Here is a 14,708-nt window from a genome sequence, read left to right on the forward strand (position 1 = left end):
AAAAAATCAATAATGATGAATTTTTTTAATTGGAAAAAAACCTCCAGTGATATACAATTGACATCATGATAATACCTCACATAAGGCATAAAAATCAGGGTTGTATCTCAACCAATCTACTGCTTTGGAATTTTGGGATAATCTATAAGGGGTTGAGGATGAAGGATATAGTGTAAAATTAAACATAGAACTATAGACAAAAACAAGTATAAAACACACACACACACACACACCACACACACACACGTACCAGTAAATGTAGTGGTCTAAACAAGGTGAATTCTTGTGTATACCCTTTTGGACTTGTAAACTTCTAGCTAGTTAATCTTTGGATACTAAAGGAATAAACTTCTATCATTGTCACCTGATGGTGTAGAATACAAGTATAACCTTTATGAGGGGGGGAAAGATATGATGTACCATATGTCGACATTATTCTCCAAAATATTTAATGCTCAAAAACAGTATTTGAATATTGACAGTCAAGACAGTATCATGAATCTAATAGAAATATTAACAAGTAGTTTATTAAAGAGCTTTGTTATAAGAGTAAATAAAGCTGGAAATTATAAATAACAAATTATGGGTTTTGATTATACAAGAACTGGACTTCAATCAGAGGATTTATACTCATAGAAAGGCCTGACTTAACACCTTGGCAAAATTTTGAGAGAATGAATAAATACCATAATTAATACAAATAAAATCTTAAATCCTATGCATACAGTTTTTAATGATTTCTCACTTAAACCAATTACATAAACTGCAAAAATACTAGTTCCGAAATAAAATAAGAAGACTTTAGTATCAGTCTTAGAGCTTGTAAAATCACAAATATAATTTTAGATTTACTTTCATTTTCTCTCTTGAGATAGTGTCATATCTATTTTTAAAATTAAACTTATGAACTTAATAAACGCCACCTAGACTACAAAGTGCAGAGAGCATCGCTTCATCATAGTATATCCTGTGTTGATATTGTCTTTAGAATCATGCTAATTTGTAGTATTTGTTGATTTTCATGGTGTTAATCCAAAAAAGTATATGATATTTATAAATTATTCAAGTATTTTTGTCAAATGATATTAGACACAGTTGTTATTGCAAATTTTATTTTAAAATAAAAATAGCATGTTCAATTTTCTTCTAAGGTATACTAGGTGAAAGTGATCCTATTACTCTCATCCTTAAAAATGGGTCTCAATTTATGTATCCTTATTAGACTGTAACACCGAAAATTATCATTGGACATAAAAGAGTTATAGTAATAGAAAATGCCTATGTGCCAAGTACTTTGCTTATAACTGTTATTTCTTTATTCGTACAGTCTTTCCTTTCATTGAGCTATCTGGCAAGCTCTCCTAACTTGTCCTCTTTTATGAATGCCATTAGAATATTTTTATTAATGTGCATTTATTTATTTATTTATTTATTTATTTATTTATTTATTTTTGAGACAAAGTCTCACTCTGTTGTCTAGGCTCGAGTATAGTGGTGTGATCTTGGCCCACTGCAACCTCCGCCTCCCACGTTCAAACCATTCTCGTGCCTCAGCCTCCCAAGTAACCGGGGCTACAGGCTCCCCACCACCACGCCCGGGTAAGTTTTGTATTTTTTTTTTTGTAGAGACAGGGTTTCTCCATGTTGGCCAGACTAGTCTTGAACTGCTGGTCTCAAGCAATCCGCCCACCTCGGCCTCTCAAAGTGCTGGGATTACAGGTGTGAGCCACCACGCCCGGCCAACAATATACTTTTAGTTATTTATTTGGTGATGTGCTGGTAAGCTGGCATTCTGAAAGTAAATAATTCAGCAAGCAAGCAAATATAAAGTTTTGAGTTATAGCATTTGCCTATTTCCACGTTGTAAATGCTGCCACCATAGCCAATTCAAGCTATCATCATGATGTTACTGAATTTGAAGTTGGGAAGAGATTTGTATAGAATGTCTTATTGATATGGAGCAACCTGGCTCCAGCCCAACACTGTGATGAATAAATACTGCTTCTAATTTGTGTTTATTCTAATAGTCTATCAAAATGTCCATGGACATTTTTTGGAAGTTTCCAATATATGTAATTTGAGAAAATCACAGTGAGTCAATTTTAACATGATTAAAGTTTTTAAGCAACAGCAGACAAAATTTATTAAACTATGAAATGACAGAAAAACTTTTTTTCAAGTAATATTATATATAGAGAGAAAATAAAAAGGTTGCATTTACTTTGTGACAATGTTCATTATAAAAAAAATCACCAAAACCTTGCGAACTATATTTATGTTAGAGAATCTGGAGAATGGAAATGACCATATTATCTGATTGACAATGAAAAATTTTCATTATGTATTTTGAGAATCTAGGTCCAATATTTTACTGAATGAAAATGATTAAGTACATATTTTATGGCCCATTATCTCCTATTCTAATGATCATTACTTTAAAACACTTTTGAGGTACTGAGGCATTTAGTATTTAAAAACAGACCACACCTAGGACAGGGGTTGGCAAATGTTTTCTGTACAGGGCCATGAGTAAGTATTTCAGATGCTGCAGACCATACATTCTCTGTCATGAATGCAGTTCTGCTATTGTTTTGGTAAAGCACCCAGGCTCAATATGTAAATTAACGATCATGACTGTGTTCCAATAAAACAGTGTTTACAGAAGCAGGCAGCAGATGGATAAAGCCTGTGGGCCATCCATACTTGTTTACCCAACCTTAGCGTGTACTGAATCATTTGATTTTTTTTTGTAGCTCTAATTCCAACATATTTTTTCTTGGTGTTTGTGAAACACTATCATAGATAACTCAAGTGTTTTTTAATAAAATTGCCCCAGTCAGTAAAAAAGTTTTGACCAGTGTTTCTTAAACAAGATACTTCTGTAGCTAACTGCCAAAAGGACAATGCAATTGAAAATAAAATGAATATATTTGTGGACATATCTTCTTTTACATTACTATACCAAAATTTCACAACTAACCATAAGGAGAGAGGTTTACCTACACAGAGAATGGTGAGAACATTTGCATATTAAATTAAAATGCATTTAATATGAGTGCATTCATTTTATTTTACTGTAAAATTCCTTATTCTTACCTTCCATAAGTTTCCCTGTCTGTTCTGCACTTCCCCCAGGAAGAATCTTGGCAATGTAGGCTCCAATTTCTCCACTATGTCCAGGGATTTCTTTACCACCCACAATTCTAATTCCTAATCCATTACCTGTAGTAAACAATTAGCAAATTATTAGTACTAATTTAAGAAGGGACAATAGTTATCACAAGTTAGAGAGATAACAAAAAGTAGATCAGGTACCCAGAAGCTAAATATAACATGAATATTGGAACTGGACACCAAAACCAAAGTATGTCATTCTGATTTCAATAATATAAAATAGGATTTTCTGAGATCTTGGTAGACTCTCCAATGATTGACCTGATATTAACAAGTAATTTTTTGAATTCAGCCATATTCAGTAATATACCCAGGACTTGCCAATTTTTGACTAGGTATTTTGTAAAAATTTTATGAGTGTTCCCAGAGCATACAATTCACTTATGAAATTAAGAAACATTTTACTTACAGAAGAGCAGTAATGACTATTCAAAATTGAGAAGACACAAACCAATCATACAAACAATTGTAATTTATAAAGTGAAAACATGCTCGTAATTTTTAAATTATTATTCATTTTTCAGCCTTAATTAATCAACTAACATTGTTTGTGTATTAACCTGACACTTACTACAAGACACAATAAAATTATTCTTGACTGATGAACATCTTAGTAAACTGCCTCTTACTTTGCAGTACAGGTTCTTCTGGAATTAGCCACATGAAAAGACCAGGGTGAATAATTATTATGAGAAACCTAATTGAGATAAATATAAGTGTAGATATTTTTAGTTTCTGTGTTTTTTTAAAAAAGGGCTAAAAATTAGCAAGTATATAGAGGACTAAACATACCTAAACATAGAAAAATACAGTGAATGTACTGTTCTGTAATCTTATGGGACATTGTTGCATATACACTTCATCATTGACCAAAACATTATGTGGTGCATGAGTATGCTTTAATGCATAGCAGTTTTAAGATCATTATTTTGAAAGGCAAGAAACAAACACATATTAATCATGACAAATAATGGAATATTTGAATAGCTCTATTCTTTTTATTTTTTTGTAGAGACAAGGTCTCACTATGTTGTCCAAGCTGGCCTCAAACTCCTGAGCTGAAGCAATCCTCCTGCCTCGGCCTCTCACAGTGCTAGAATTATAGGCAGGAACCCTTTTCTTTTAAAGCAGTGGCTTTCAAATGGGGGTTACTTTTCCTCCCAGGTTATATTGGTCCATGTCTAGAAACATTTTTGGTTGTCAACATGGAACGATGCTACTGGCATTTAGTGGGTAGAGGCCAGGAATGCTGATAAACATCCTACAATGCACAGGATATCTTCCTAGGATTCTCTAGGCCAAAATGTCACTAGAGCCAAGGTTGAAAACCCCTGTTTTAACGAAAGCAATGCATGTTAATTATTTTAAATCTAATGTGACTATTGAGCAATCTTGATTTTTTAAGCTATAAAAATTAGAAAGATTGACATTTCTATAAAAATAAAACAAGAAAATGCTTTTGCAGAATTCCTTCTATAGAAACGAATGGGTTACAAATATGGGAACAGATCCTATATATAACACTAATACTTTAGTCACATATTTTGGGGCTTTCCTTCTATTTGAATACCTTTAAAAACACTTTTTTCCCCCAGGAAGTCCATATCAAAACTCAGAATCCACAAATAGACTTAAGATTGCTATACCTTATAAAGGTATGGCTAAAAGTGTAGTTGCAGGCTGAGTGTGGTGGCTCATGCCTGTAATCCCAGCACTTTGGGAGGCCGAGGCAGGAGGATTGCTTGAGGCCAGGAGTTCAAGACCAGCCTTGCCAACATAGGAGACAAAAACAGAAAACAAACAAAAGAGTGTAGTTGCGGAACTTCAAAATCTATTCATTGGCATGAAGGACTTTAAAAATTTGGTTTTAGTTTCATTCTGCAAATGACAGTGTCTTGAAGGTGAAGTAGTTGGGTCCTCAGAGTCATTGGATTTCTAGTAGCTAAGCACATTCTCAAACCCTGTGGTAAAGGATCAGTGATGAGAAACTGTAATTAGAACCATCTCAATAAAGTAGCACAGACACAATAATTATTTAATTTTATAATATATAGTCTCACAATAGTGAATTCAAATACTCAAAAATGCTTTTGAAGTATACTTCACAAGCCTCATGTCTTTGGTAAATAGAATAATACAGTCAAAATGATCCTGTGAGAAATGAGACTATATACATAGAAACAATTTCAGTCATATAGTTAATTTTCAACAATTACTGTTCCTCTTGTTGACATTGCTATATTGTTTTTTGTTTTGAGACAAAATCTCACTCTGTTGCCCTTGCTGGAGTACAATGGTGTGATCATAGCTCACTGCAGCCTCAAACTCATGGGCTTAGGGATTCTCCCACCTTAGCCTCCCCAGTAGCTGGGACTACTAAGTGCCACCATGCCCACCTAAGTTTTTTATTTTTAGCAGACACCAAATCTGGCTATATTGCTCAGACTGCTTTCAACCTCCTAGACTCAAGTGACACTTTTACTTCAGCCTTCCAAAAGTTCTGGGATTACAGGTATGAGCCAATGTGCCCATCTGCTATTGTTTCTCATGTAGACAATTAAGTTGCATAGGAAGATTTAAAAATTTTTGTAGAATAGAACATTAGAAAATAAATGGACCCAGGGAAAATAACATTTGTTTGTTTGTTTTATAGTAGCTGCTTCTACCCTAATTTGAATGTCATGAAAAGAAATTAAATTTATGTAATTTTAAAGAATTAAATCTGGATATTTTGATTTCATATTTCTATAGTTGCACTGTAATGTTTTTTATTTCAAATATAGATAAAATGAATAAAAATATTTCTATAAAAATGTAACACCACTCCTCAAATCTAGAAAGCAGAATACCAATGGAATTTTTTGTAAACTCAAGAAGCAACATTAATTTTGAATTGAAATTCTTAGAAGTAAATGATCCTTGACAAGTGATGTGTATAGTATTGTTTTTCAACTTTTGACAAATTTTTATCAACATAATGTCATCTCTCTGCTTTTGTTTCATCTCAAAACATTGATGAAATGCTACTTCAGATGCCATGAAAATGGTCTTGTTCTTGTGTTCACAGTACGACAGCATACAGAGACATGTAAACCAATAGTTACTCCAAATAACATAAGTGCTTTACTAAAAAAGAAAGTCATAAGTTGTGGTAATTTCATGATATATAAGCATATCTGTGGTTAAGAAAGTCTTACCGAGAAGTTTAAAATTTAGAAAACCTTCAAAGGTTGGGATCTTTATAGAAAAGAGAAATTCAATGATAAAGGTAGCAAAACCATTAAGAAAAAGCATTACCTCTACTAACCTTAGAATTACAATTTAAGTCTCTACGTACATTATAAGTATTTGATAAATATGCTACTTTGGAGTCACTTTAAAAATAAACTACGCACAAAACAAACATGAGCATACTAAGGAAAAATCTTTACATTTGCATTTAAATTTACAGATTAAATCCAATTTTATGTGTTTATTAATCTGTTACAATGAAAGCTCCAGTATTTTAAAGTATCACAAAGAATGTTTTCATTTTCAACATTAAAATATATATTAAAATATTATGAGGTTATAATTAGAACACTGCATTTGGATAAAATTAAAATACTTGTTTAATTTCAATACTCTCATATCCTATACTTAAGCATCAAGGGAAAGCAAAATTTGTATTAATGAACATACTGTTTCTTATGAATAGTTTAAATCAACTGTGTTGATTTTTTATAATAAAGCTATCCTAGAATAAAAATATATTGCTTAGTTCAGTTATGTCATTAGTGGGGCTAAAGAAGAAGACAGATTATACATATAATAATGCCTATAAAGTTCCAAGAATAATAGGAAAGTCCCAAAGGATAGTTCATTAAATTGATTTTTATGTAGTTTACACATTACTTACACTCTTGAGTAAGGTTGTGAGAATTTAATTTTATATTATTTCACTTACTTATCTCTGTGTTGTAAATTATACATAAAAGTGTTTAAGAAAGTAAACCAAATTATATTAAAAATTCATAATGATTTCCCTTTTTGTCCTATGAAATGCAACAGTTTGTTCATTAATTCTCAAACATGAAGACCTAAATAATTTTCATTATTTATTTAATTATTGGTCAGTATTTAAAAAACGTTCCTATAAACACAACAATGTACATCAATCACCTTAATAACAATCCATACCTTACAGTTTTTAGCAACATCAAAATGGAAACAGCACATTCATGCCAAGTTTAATCCAACTCTAATCCTGAGTATTCCAATAATAAATTCACTTATGCCCATTAGCTTTTTCTTATCCAGCCAATTGCTCCAGGCATGAAAACTGCTGTTCAGCATCCCTTTGTTTGTAGTTTTATTTTATTTTTTTATTTTATTTTGAGATGGAGTCTTGCTCTGTCCCCCAGGCGGGAGTGCAGTGTGCAGTCTTGGCCCACTGCAACATCTGCCTCCAGGCTCAAGCGATTCTCCTGCCTCAGCCTTCCTAAGTAGCTGGGATTACAGGCTCCTGCCACCAGGCTCAGCTAATTTTGTGTATTTTTGGTAGAGAGGGGGTGTTGCCATGTTGGTCAAGCTGTTATCAAACTCCTGACCTCAGGTGATGCCTGCTTTGGCCTCCCAAACTTCTCGGATTACAGGCGTGAGTCACTGCAACTGGCCTGTTTCCAGTTTTAAATGTATATCCTTTATGTACATGATGAATTTGAAGGAACAATTCATCTCACATTTCCATGAACTTGCATTCACACCTCTTTTCTAATGTAATCTAAATAATATTAATATTAAAATGTTATGTACAGTTCAAAGACTGTACAAAAGCCTTTCCATATTCACAGTATATTGCACGAGATGAGTCCAAGATGGCCTGCCATATGATTGAAATGACCATTGGCATGGGAAATAAGGAAGACAAGTTAAAAAATACACAAAAACGACACTGGCATTCTGGCTCTGTAGAACACACTTTTCAAATGACAGATGATGTATGCTGTTAAAGTAATTTTACTCAAAGCACATAGGATTTTCTCCTCCTTATAGACTTGGAATAATTCCTACCAAGAAAATTTGTCAGGACTGCCACATTCACAAATGCATTCTTCATTCATGTAATGACATAAAGATTTTCTTTTTCCTTCATTTTAGCTTATATAAGACAATTGCAAAATTAGAAGCATAAAGACTACATCTGAAGAGTTTGCCAGATTCTTCTATAAAAGGCAATGAAAAGGAAATTTATTTCATTTAGCAGTACTTAGGGTCCAAAACAAAATGATTGTTTGATATGAGGCTAGACGTCACAAACCTGGAAAATAGGGTCACTTTATAGGTTTGGCCTTGATACTAAATTGATGGCAGGCCAGGACGTGGGGTGAGGTCATTCACTTTGTGTGTTAAAGAAAATTGTTTTTTTGAGAGACACTTAAGAAACTCTACAATGATGATGGAAATAAAATGGTGTAAACTTATGTTAGTGTAAAGCTATGACGCACTTGACAAAATAAATGTCAGTTTTCCTTATATAAAATGTAAGTAGGAAGAAAAATACTATTCTGATTCAAAATTAAATATAGAGTCTTTTGTTGGATTTCTTGACTTAATATGGGATTGTGGCAGAAATACTCTATCATGATTTCCAATGAGCCACTTCCTGGTATAATCCCTTCCCTTTGAGTGAAGGCAGAACTTGTGACATGCTTCTAATCAATAAGATCTGGCAAAGGTGATAGATAGCCACTACCATAATTATTTTATATTGGATTCCATCTTAAGAGGCTAGAGTAAGAGATTTCCCCCTGGCCTTCAAGAACTAAGCTGTCACATGTTAGTGGACCTCATAGCAATAAATTGAGAGAGACCACTTGGGGTCAGTGGCCCCTGCCTGACAGCAACCGTATGGGGAATTCAGTTCCACATCTACAAGAAACTGAATCCTACCAACAACCACATGAGTTTGGAAGAGGTCTCCCAAGCTCCAGAAAGGGATACAGCACAACTAACATAGATTATAGTTCATAAGTTCATGATCAGGGAACCCACTGAAGCCATGCCTGGATTATTGACCCATGAAAATGATGATGGTGAATATCTGTTGTTTTAACTCATTAAATTTGTTATGCAGTGATAGAAAACTAATACAAGGATAAAAATCATACTCAGAAACTTGTTGTGCACACAACATATGTATACATTATTTTGGTAGCAAAATGTGCAAGACATTTGTGTTTATAGTAGTTACAACAATGATCGAGTAGTGATAGAGGGTAGGAAAGAAGGGAAATAGGCTGGGTAAGATAGTATATGCATATTGTATTCTATTCTTAGAAAATGCCTTTAAAATTACATTATCTCATTGGATTTTAAAATAAAAGAGCAAACGGAAAAAAAAAAAAAAAAAAGCCCTGTATTTTGCATGTGAGGAAATGAAGCTTTGAGAGGTTCAAAACTCCAGGCTACACAGCTAATATGAGGGAAATCTGGAGTGAAGCACATATTCTTTCTCCAAACAAGTGACTTGGCAGTGAGTCTCCTGTTTGGTTTATGCCAGTTCACTTGGTTTAGAATAAGAAGGCATAGGTTTGACAGTAGCACACTCCAGTCCCTCCTTTCCCCATTCAATTTTAGAGAAGAGTGATGGGAGAATTTGCAACCAAATAATAAAAGAGAAAGTACCAAGATATGAAAAAAGGTGTTGGAAGCCAGCATTTCTCAGTCAAGACTAAGCAGAGGAAATGCTTTTGGCTTAGGCAGCCCACAAGTTATACTACATGGTTTAATCTGCAGTAGCTGCAACTAATTAGTTAGGAAACATTACATTTGTTTTGTCAGTATAATTTCCATTTTTCTATTACTGCATATACTTTTATGTATGTTTATATCTATATTTTTCCAACATTATAAAGATGAGATTATTACATCTTTTAATATTATAGCTTTTAGCATTATAATCCAAATATGAATTGCATACATATCTGTTAAATGAATTAGTAATTGGCTTAATATTTCTATATCTTGGTATGTATATCTGTATAGAACAAAGTGCCATATATGTCTGATTATGTAATAACTATTATACTAACCTATATTTTGGAGGGAGTTGAAAACTGATTTAGAGAGAAAAGTTCTCAATTTGCTGAGTCATTTTAGGTACATAAATAAAATCCAGATGCCAAATTATTTTTACACTACAGGCTGAACCTGTTCTCATCAAAATTTGCATTTGGTGAAGGAGATATTCAATATAATTCAACAGCTTCTACTTTCCTATATATATCAGGGGCTAATTTTTCACTGAAGAGTCATTTAGTATAGTTATTTTTGGTTATTTTCGTTACTGTATTAAAAATAATTACTACTCTCTGGAATGGACAAAAATGTATTTCATGGTGTTAATAACTGGGCTAAAAATATTCAAACATCCCATTGAAATTATGCTTTAAGCAAAAAGTGAGCTGCTTTTGTTTATTTTCATCTAATTTTCTATTCTATAGGATGTATTGATCTTTTGTCAAAACATCTCAAAACACATGACTTTGAACAGATGGATTTTATTTGATTTTTGTTGTTTGTGCCAATATTATTTTACGTTAAGTGTATTTGATTTTTCACAATCTCTTCAGCATTGTCTTCAGGGATGGAAGAAAAGAGTAACACTTGCCAAGTGTCTCCTATGTGTCTGACACTATCCCGTAGCTTTTTTTTGCATTGCCTTTCTTTAACCACCTCCACAACATTTTGAGTTATGTACTATTCATACCAGTTTTACGACAAAGCAGCTGAGACTGCTAAGGAGAGTTAGAAACTTGCTGTAGGTTGTCCAGCATACAAAAAAGCTGATAACTCATTGTTTTTCTCTTGACTTTCACATCCTTGTTCTTTCTACCTTTGATCATCACTCCAACTGCCAAGAAAATATTCTAGAAAATCAATATAAATCCTTACTCCTTTATTGAATCCCACTTCTCCTTGCTTATTTTTCTACTGCCAGTTCACATACATTTTACATTTATATGCCTACGTTTCACATTAATATTACCATCTATCCTCCTATCCTTGAATATTGTGAATGTCTTCACTCTCATGTAATCAATTATTCATTCCTTTAATTTTATTTTATTAAGAGTGGATAAGAAAATGTGCTAAGCTACCTCCAGCTGGAAGCAAAGTCTATAATGTCACTTCCTTAGCAGGAACACAATATCCAAGCAACCTGTCAGGAGAAATGATAATGTTTCTGTGAAACTCACCCTGAGAATAAAAACTTCCTTTGTTACTGAGTAAATAAATCCATGTTTTCACCAGAATTTACCAGGAAGAAATTGTGATTTCAAAAGAGATTCAATCTGAGCTTTACTCTATTTCCATAGCTTTATGCTCAATATATTCCTAAACAAGGCTTACAATGAAAAAGTGAACACTCTGGGAGGCTGAGGCAGGTTAATCACGAGGTCAGGAGTTCAAGACCAACCTGGCCAAGATGATGAAACCCTGTCTCTACTAAAAAACTACAAAAATTAGCCAGGCGTGGTGGCAGGCACCTGTAATCCCAGCTATTCGGGAGGCTGAGGCAGGAGAATCACTTGAACCTGGGTGGCAGAGGTTGCAGTGGGCCGAGATTGTGCCACTGCACTCTAGCCTGGGCTGGGCAACAGAGTAAGGCTGCGTCTCAAAAAATAAATAAATAAATAAATAAATAAATAAATAAAAAGAAAAAGAAAAAAAAAGAGGAAAAAAAAGGAAATGAATACTATGTAATTGCACTATCAAAATAATAAGATAGAAAAAGCCATTTTATATGGGAAAGGAGAAATTCAGTGTTAAGGCCCACTTTGTAGGATCTGTTTAGTTCCAGCAGTTAGGGTAGAACACACTTGTCCTGAGGGTGACAGCTTTGCTTTCTTTTGGTCTTCTACGAGAAACAGAAGAGATGGCATAATTGTTTTAACTCTTTCTATTTTAAGAATTGGCTGATCTGAAAAAAATTAGTTTTCTCATAAAATGTTCATATAATTGATATTGGAGAAATGTTAAGTGACTCTTAGCCATAACTTATCCAAATCACATGGAGTAGCTCACCATATTTTGCCTCAGTACCTCTTTATTTACCATACCGCATTTGAGAGCAGCAGTAGACTCACAAGCAAAGGTGATCCAACCTATTTATTCAAACTTTCGTGTATCTTATTCATTCATTATGATTAAGCTTCCTTCAGAATTCAACTTTGAAGCAAACAAAACAAATTTTTTTAAAAGACCTCATAAACGAAGCTATATTTTCAATGATTTCAAGATGCCAATCTTCCCTATCAAATTAAACTTAGACTATTTATTTGTCTACTGGGCCCAACATATGCTGGCCCTAGCTTTTTATATACTCTGGTCCCTTTCATATACTCTGTGTTGCAGCAAAACAAAACAAACAAAATAAAAATAGTCTATTATCCTGCATATTAAGTAGATAAGTCACTGAAAGGAAAGAAACAGAGCTAATTGTGGTCTAAAGGTTATAGTTAAGACTCAATATTAGATGCTGCCTAATTTTCTGATAAAATAACGAGGGTCGGACCACAAGCTCCCTCCCATCCCACGCCCTCCCCCACAACCCCAACTCTGCTCTAATGGATCAGGTTCCCTCGCTGAAAAATCCTCTTTATCAAGGGGGTCAGGAATTTCCGTTTCCTGCCAGTCTGAGAAACTATTCAGCGGAGCCAACCAAGTTTCCCTGTAGGACCTAGGGGAGCTCCAACCTTCTGATACTAAAAACCCAGCCTTGTACAGGCTCTGGTTGTTCAGTGTTCCCCAGTACAACCCCGTGTGGCTCTGTGTCATGTGTGGTGTCCTGCTGCCCCAAACTTTGAGCATATGTGACTAATAAGCTGCTGTTGATGTCATCTGTCCAGTGTCAGGTGCAATGTGCTCAGCCCTCGCCATAACCCCAGGACAGGCAGGAATCTGTCCCTCACCACCAGGATGATTAGGAGGCAATTAAATTATTAAGTATTGGACAAAATATCAACCTGATAACTAACCAAAGAAATAATACTTAGAGCAAAATGATATAAAATTTGGCTTCTGAACTAAGTTACAATATCTTTTTGTGACAATTATATGATTTAAAATTTCCATAGTGGAAAATGAATGAAAAACAATTTCTTAGTTTGGGAGTGCAAAGTAGTAGAACTTTTCTGATAAGAAATTTGAGAAGATGTTTAAGGAATGTCTAAAATATCCTTTTCCTTTTACTCACTGATTTTACTTCTGTAAATATATTCTAAGGGAATAATAAACAATAAGGCAGCATTTTTTCATTGCAGCATTGTTTATATAATAATGGAAAGGGGGAGAAGACATAAATGCCAATCAATTAGAAAGTGGTTGAAGTAAATAATTAAACATCTATACAATATAATAAAATCCAGTCATTACATTTATGTTTGTGAAGAGCTTTTGAGGTAAAAGGAAAATGTATTTACTGGGCAATTTATACCATATTAAAGATATGTATCTGAACTATATTACAATGTACTTTCAACTTTTAGTGTGTGTGCACATGTATATAAAAAAGGCAGGAAGTAAAGGAAAAAATATAAATTGTAAAATTATGGCTTCTATTTTTAGCTTTGTAATTTTTACCACTACCATATTTTATAGGAAATATTTTACATATTACAATATATTTTTTTATTATATATACATACATGCAAATATATACATTTATAAGTATACATAGAAGAAGAAGGCTGAGAATGATACATGCATTTATCATTTAGCTACTGTAAGCTGAAAGCTAGGGGGACATTTGCCTTTGAGATCTCTAGCTATAAAGGAAAGCAGAGTAACAAAAATATTCATGAGAAAATGGGGAAATATGTGTTCTCTATATTCCATTGGTAAAATTATTTGAACAAAGAGCATTGCAAAAATTTGTACATGTTAATATATGTACACATAGTTTATGAAACGTATTTTAATTTTCAACATATAGCTTCATGTGTTCATTGTTTCAGGTACATTAGCTCCACTTCAAGTGGTAAGTTCTTTAAGCAAGGACTATACCACAGACTTTTCCCATACCTATCAAAAAATGCTGCCTTATAGTTTATTATTCCCTTACAATATATTTACAGAAGTAAAATTAGAGAGTAAAAGGAAAAGGATATTTTGGACGTTCCTTAAACATCTTCTCAAGGCTGATTCCATATTCAATATTACATATCTACTTGTTTATAGTAGGAGATAGTTCTTTATTTATTGTGACTCTTCTTTCTGTTAGTTCACATTATTTAAAATAGATTTAACAGTTACAGAAGGTGGACAAATTGTGTTTATAGTATTTTTAATTATTTAGGTAGAACATGAGAATTTTGTTGTAGCTGCTTTTTTAAAACTAATCTGCTGATCACAATATTATATCTTTGAGAACTGTCAATAGGATATATAGAACTATTCTTACCACGTTTCATCTATAGTCTGAATATAAATCTCTGAATAACTTCTATTTTAGGTTTGTAGATTTTCATTATAAACACTTATAATCAAGG

General features: G+C 33.3%; 1 protein-coding gene across 8 annotated transcripts in view; it reads right to left on the reverse strand.

Moving 5' to 3' along the window:
• The window catches only part of PCLO (piccolo presynaptic cytomatrix protein), a 396,658-nt gene that overhangs the window by 124,891 nt on the left and 257,059 nt on the right, over nucleotides 1–14,708 (reverse strand). For all 8 annotated transcript variants that reach the window (XM_050782798.1, XM_050782796.1, XM_050782795.1 and 5 more), the window contains exon 10: nucleotides 3,097–3,222. In XM_050782798.1, the coding sequence (XP_050638755.1) occupies nucleotides 3,097–3,222 (126 nt within the window). The remainder of the gene's footprint in view (nucleotides 1–3,096; nucleotides 3,223–14,708) is intronic.

The sequence above is a fragment of the Macaca thibetana genome, chromosome 3 (genome assembly GCF_024542745.1).
Source record: "Macaca thibetana thibetana isolate TM-01 chromosome 3, ASM2454274v1, whole genome shotgun sequence".
Lineage (NCBI taxonomy): Eukaryota > Metazoa > Chordata > Mammalia > Primates > Cercopithecidae > Macaca > Macaca thibetana.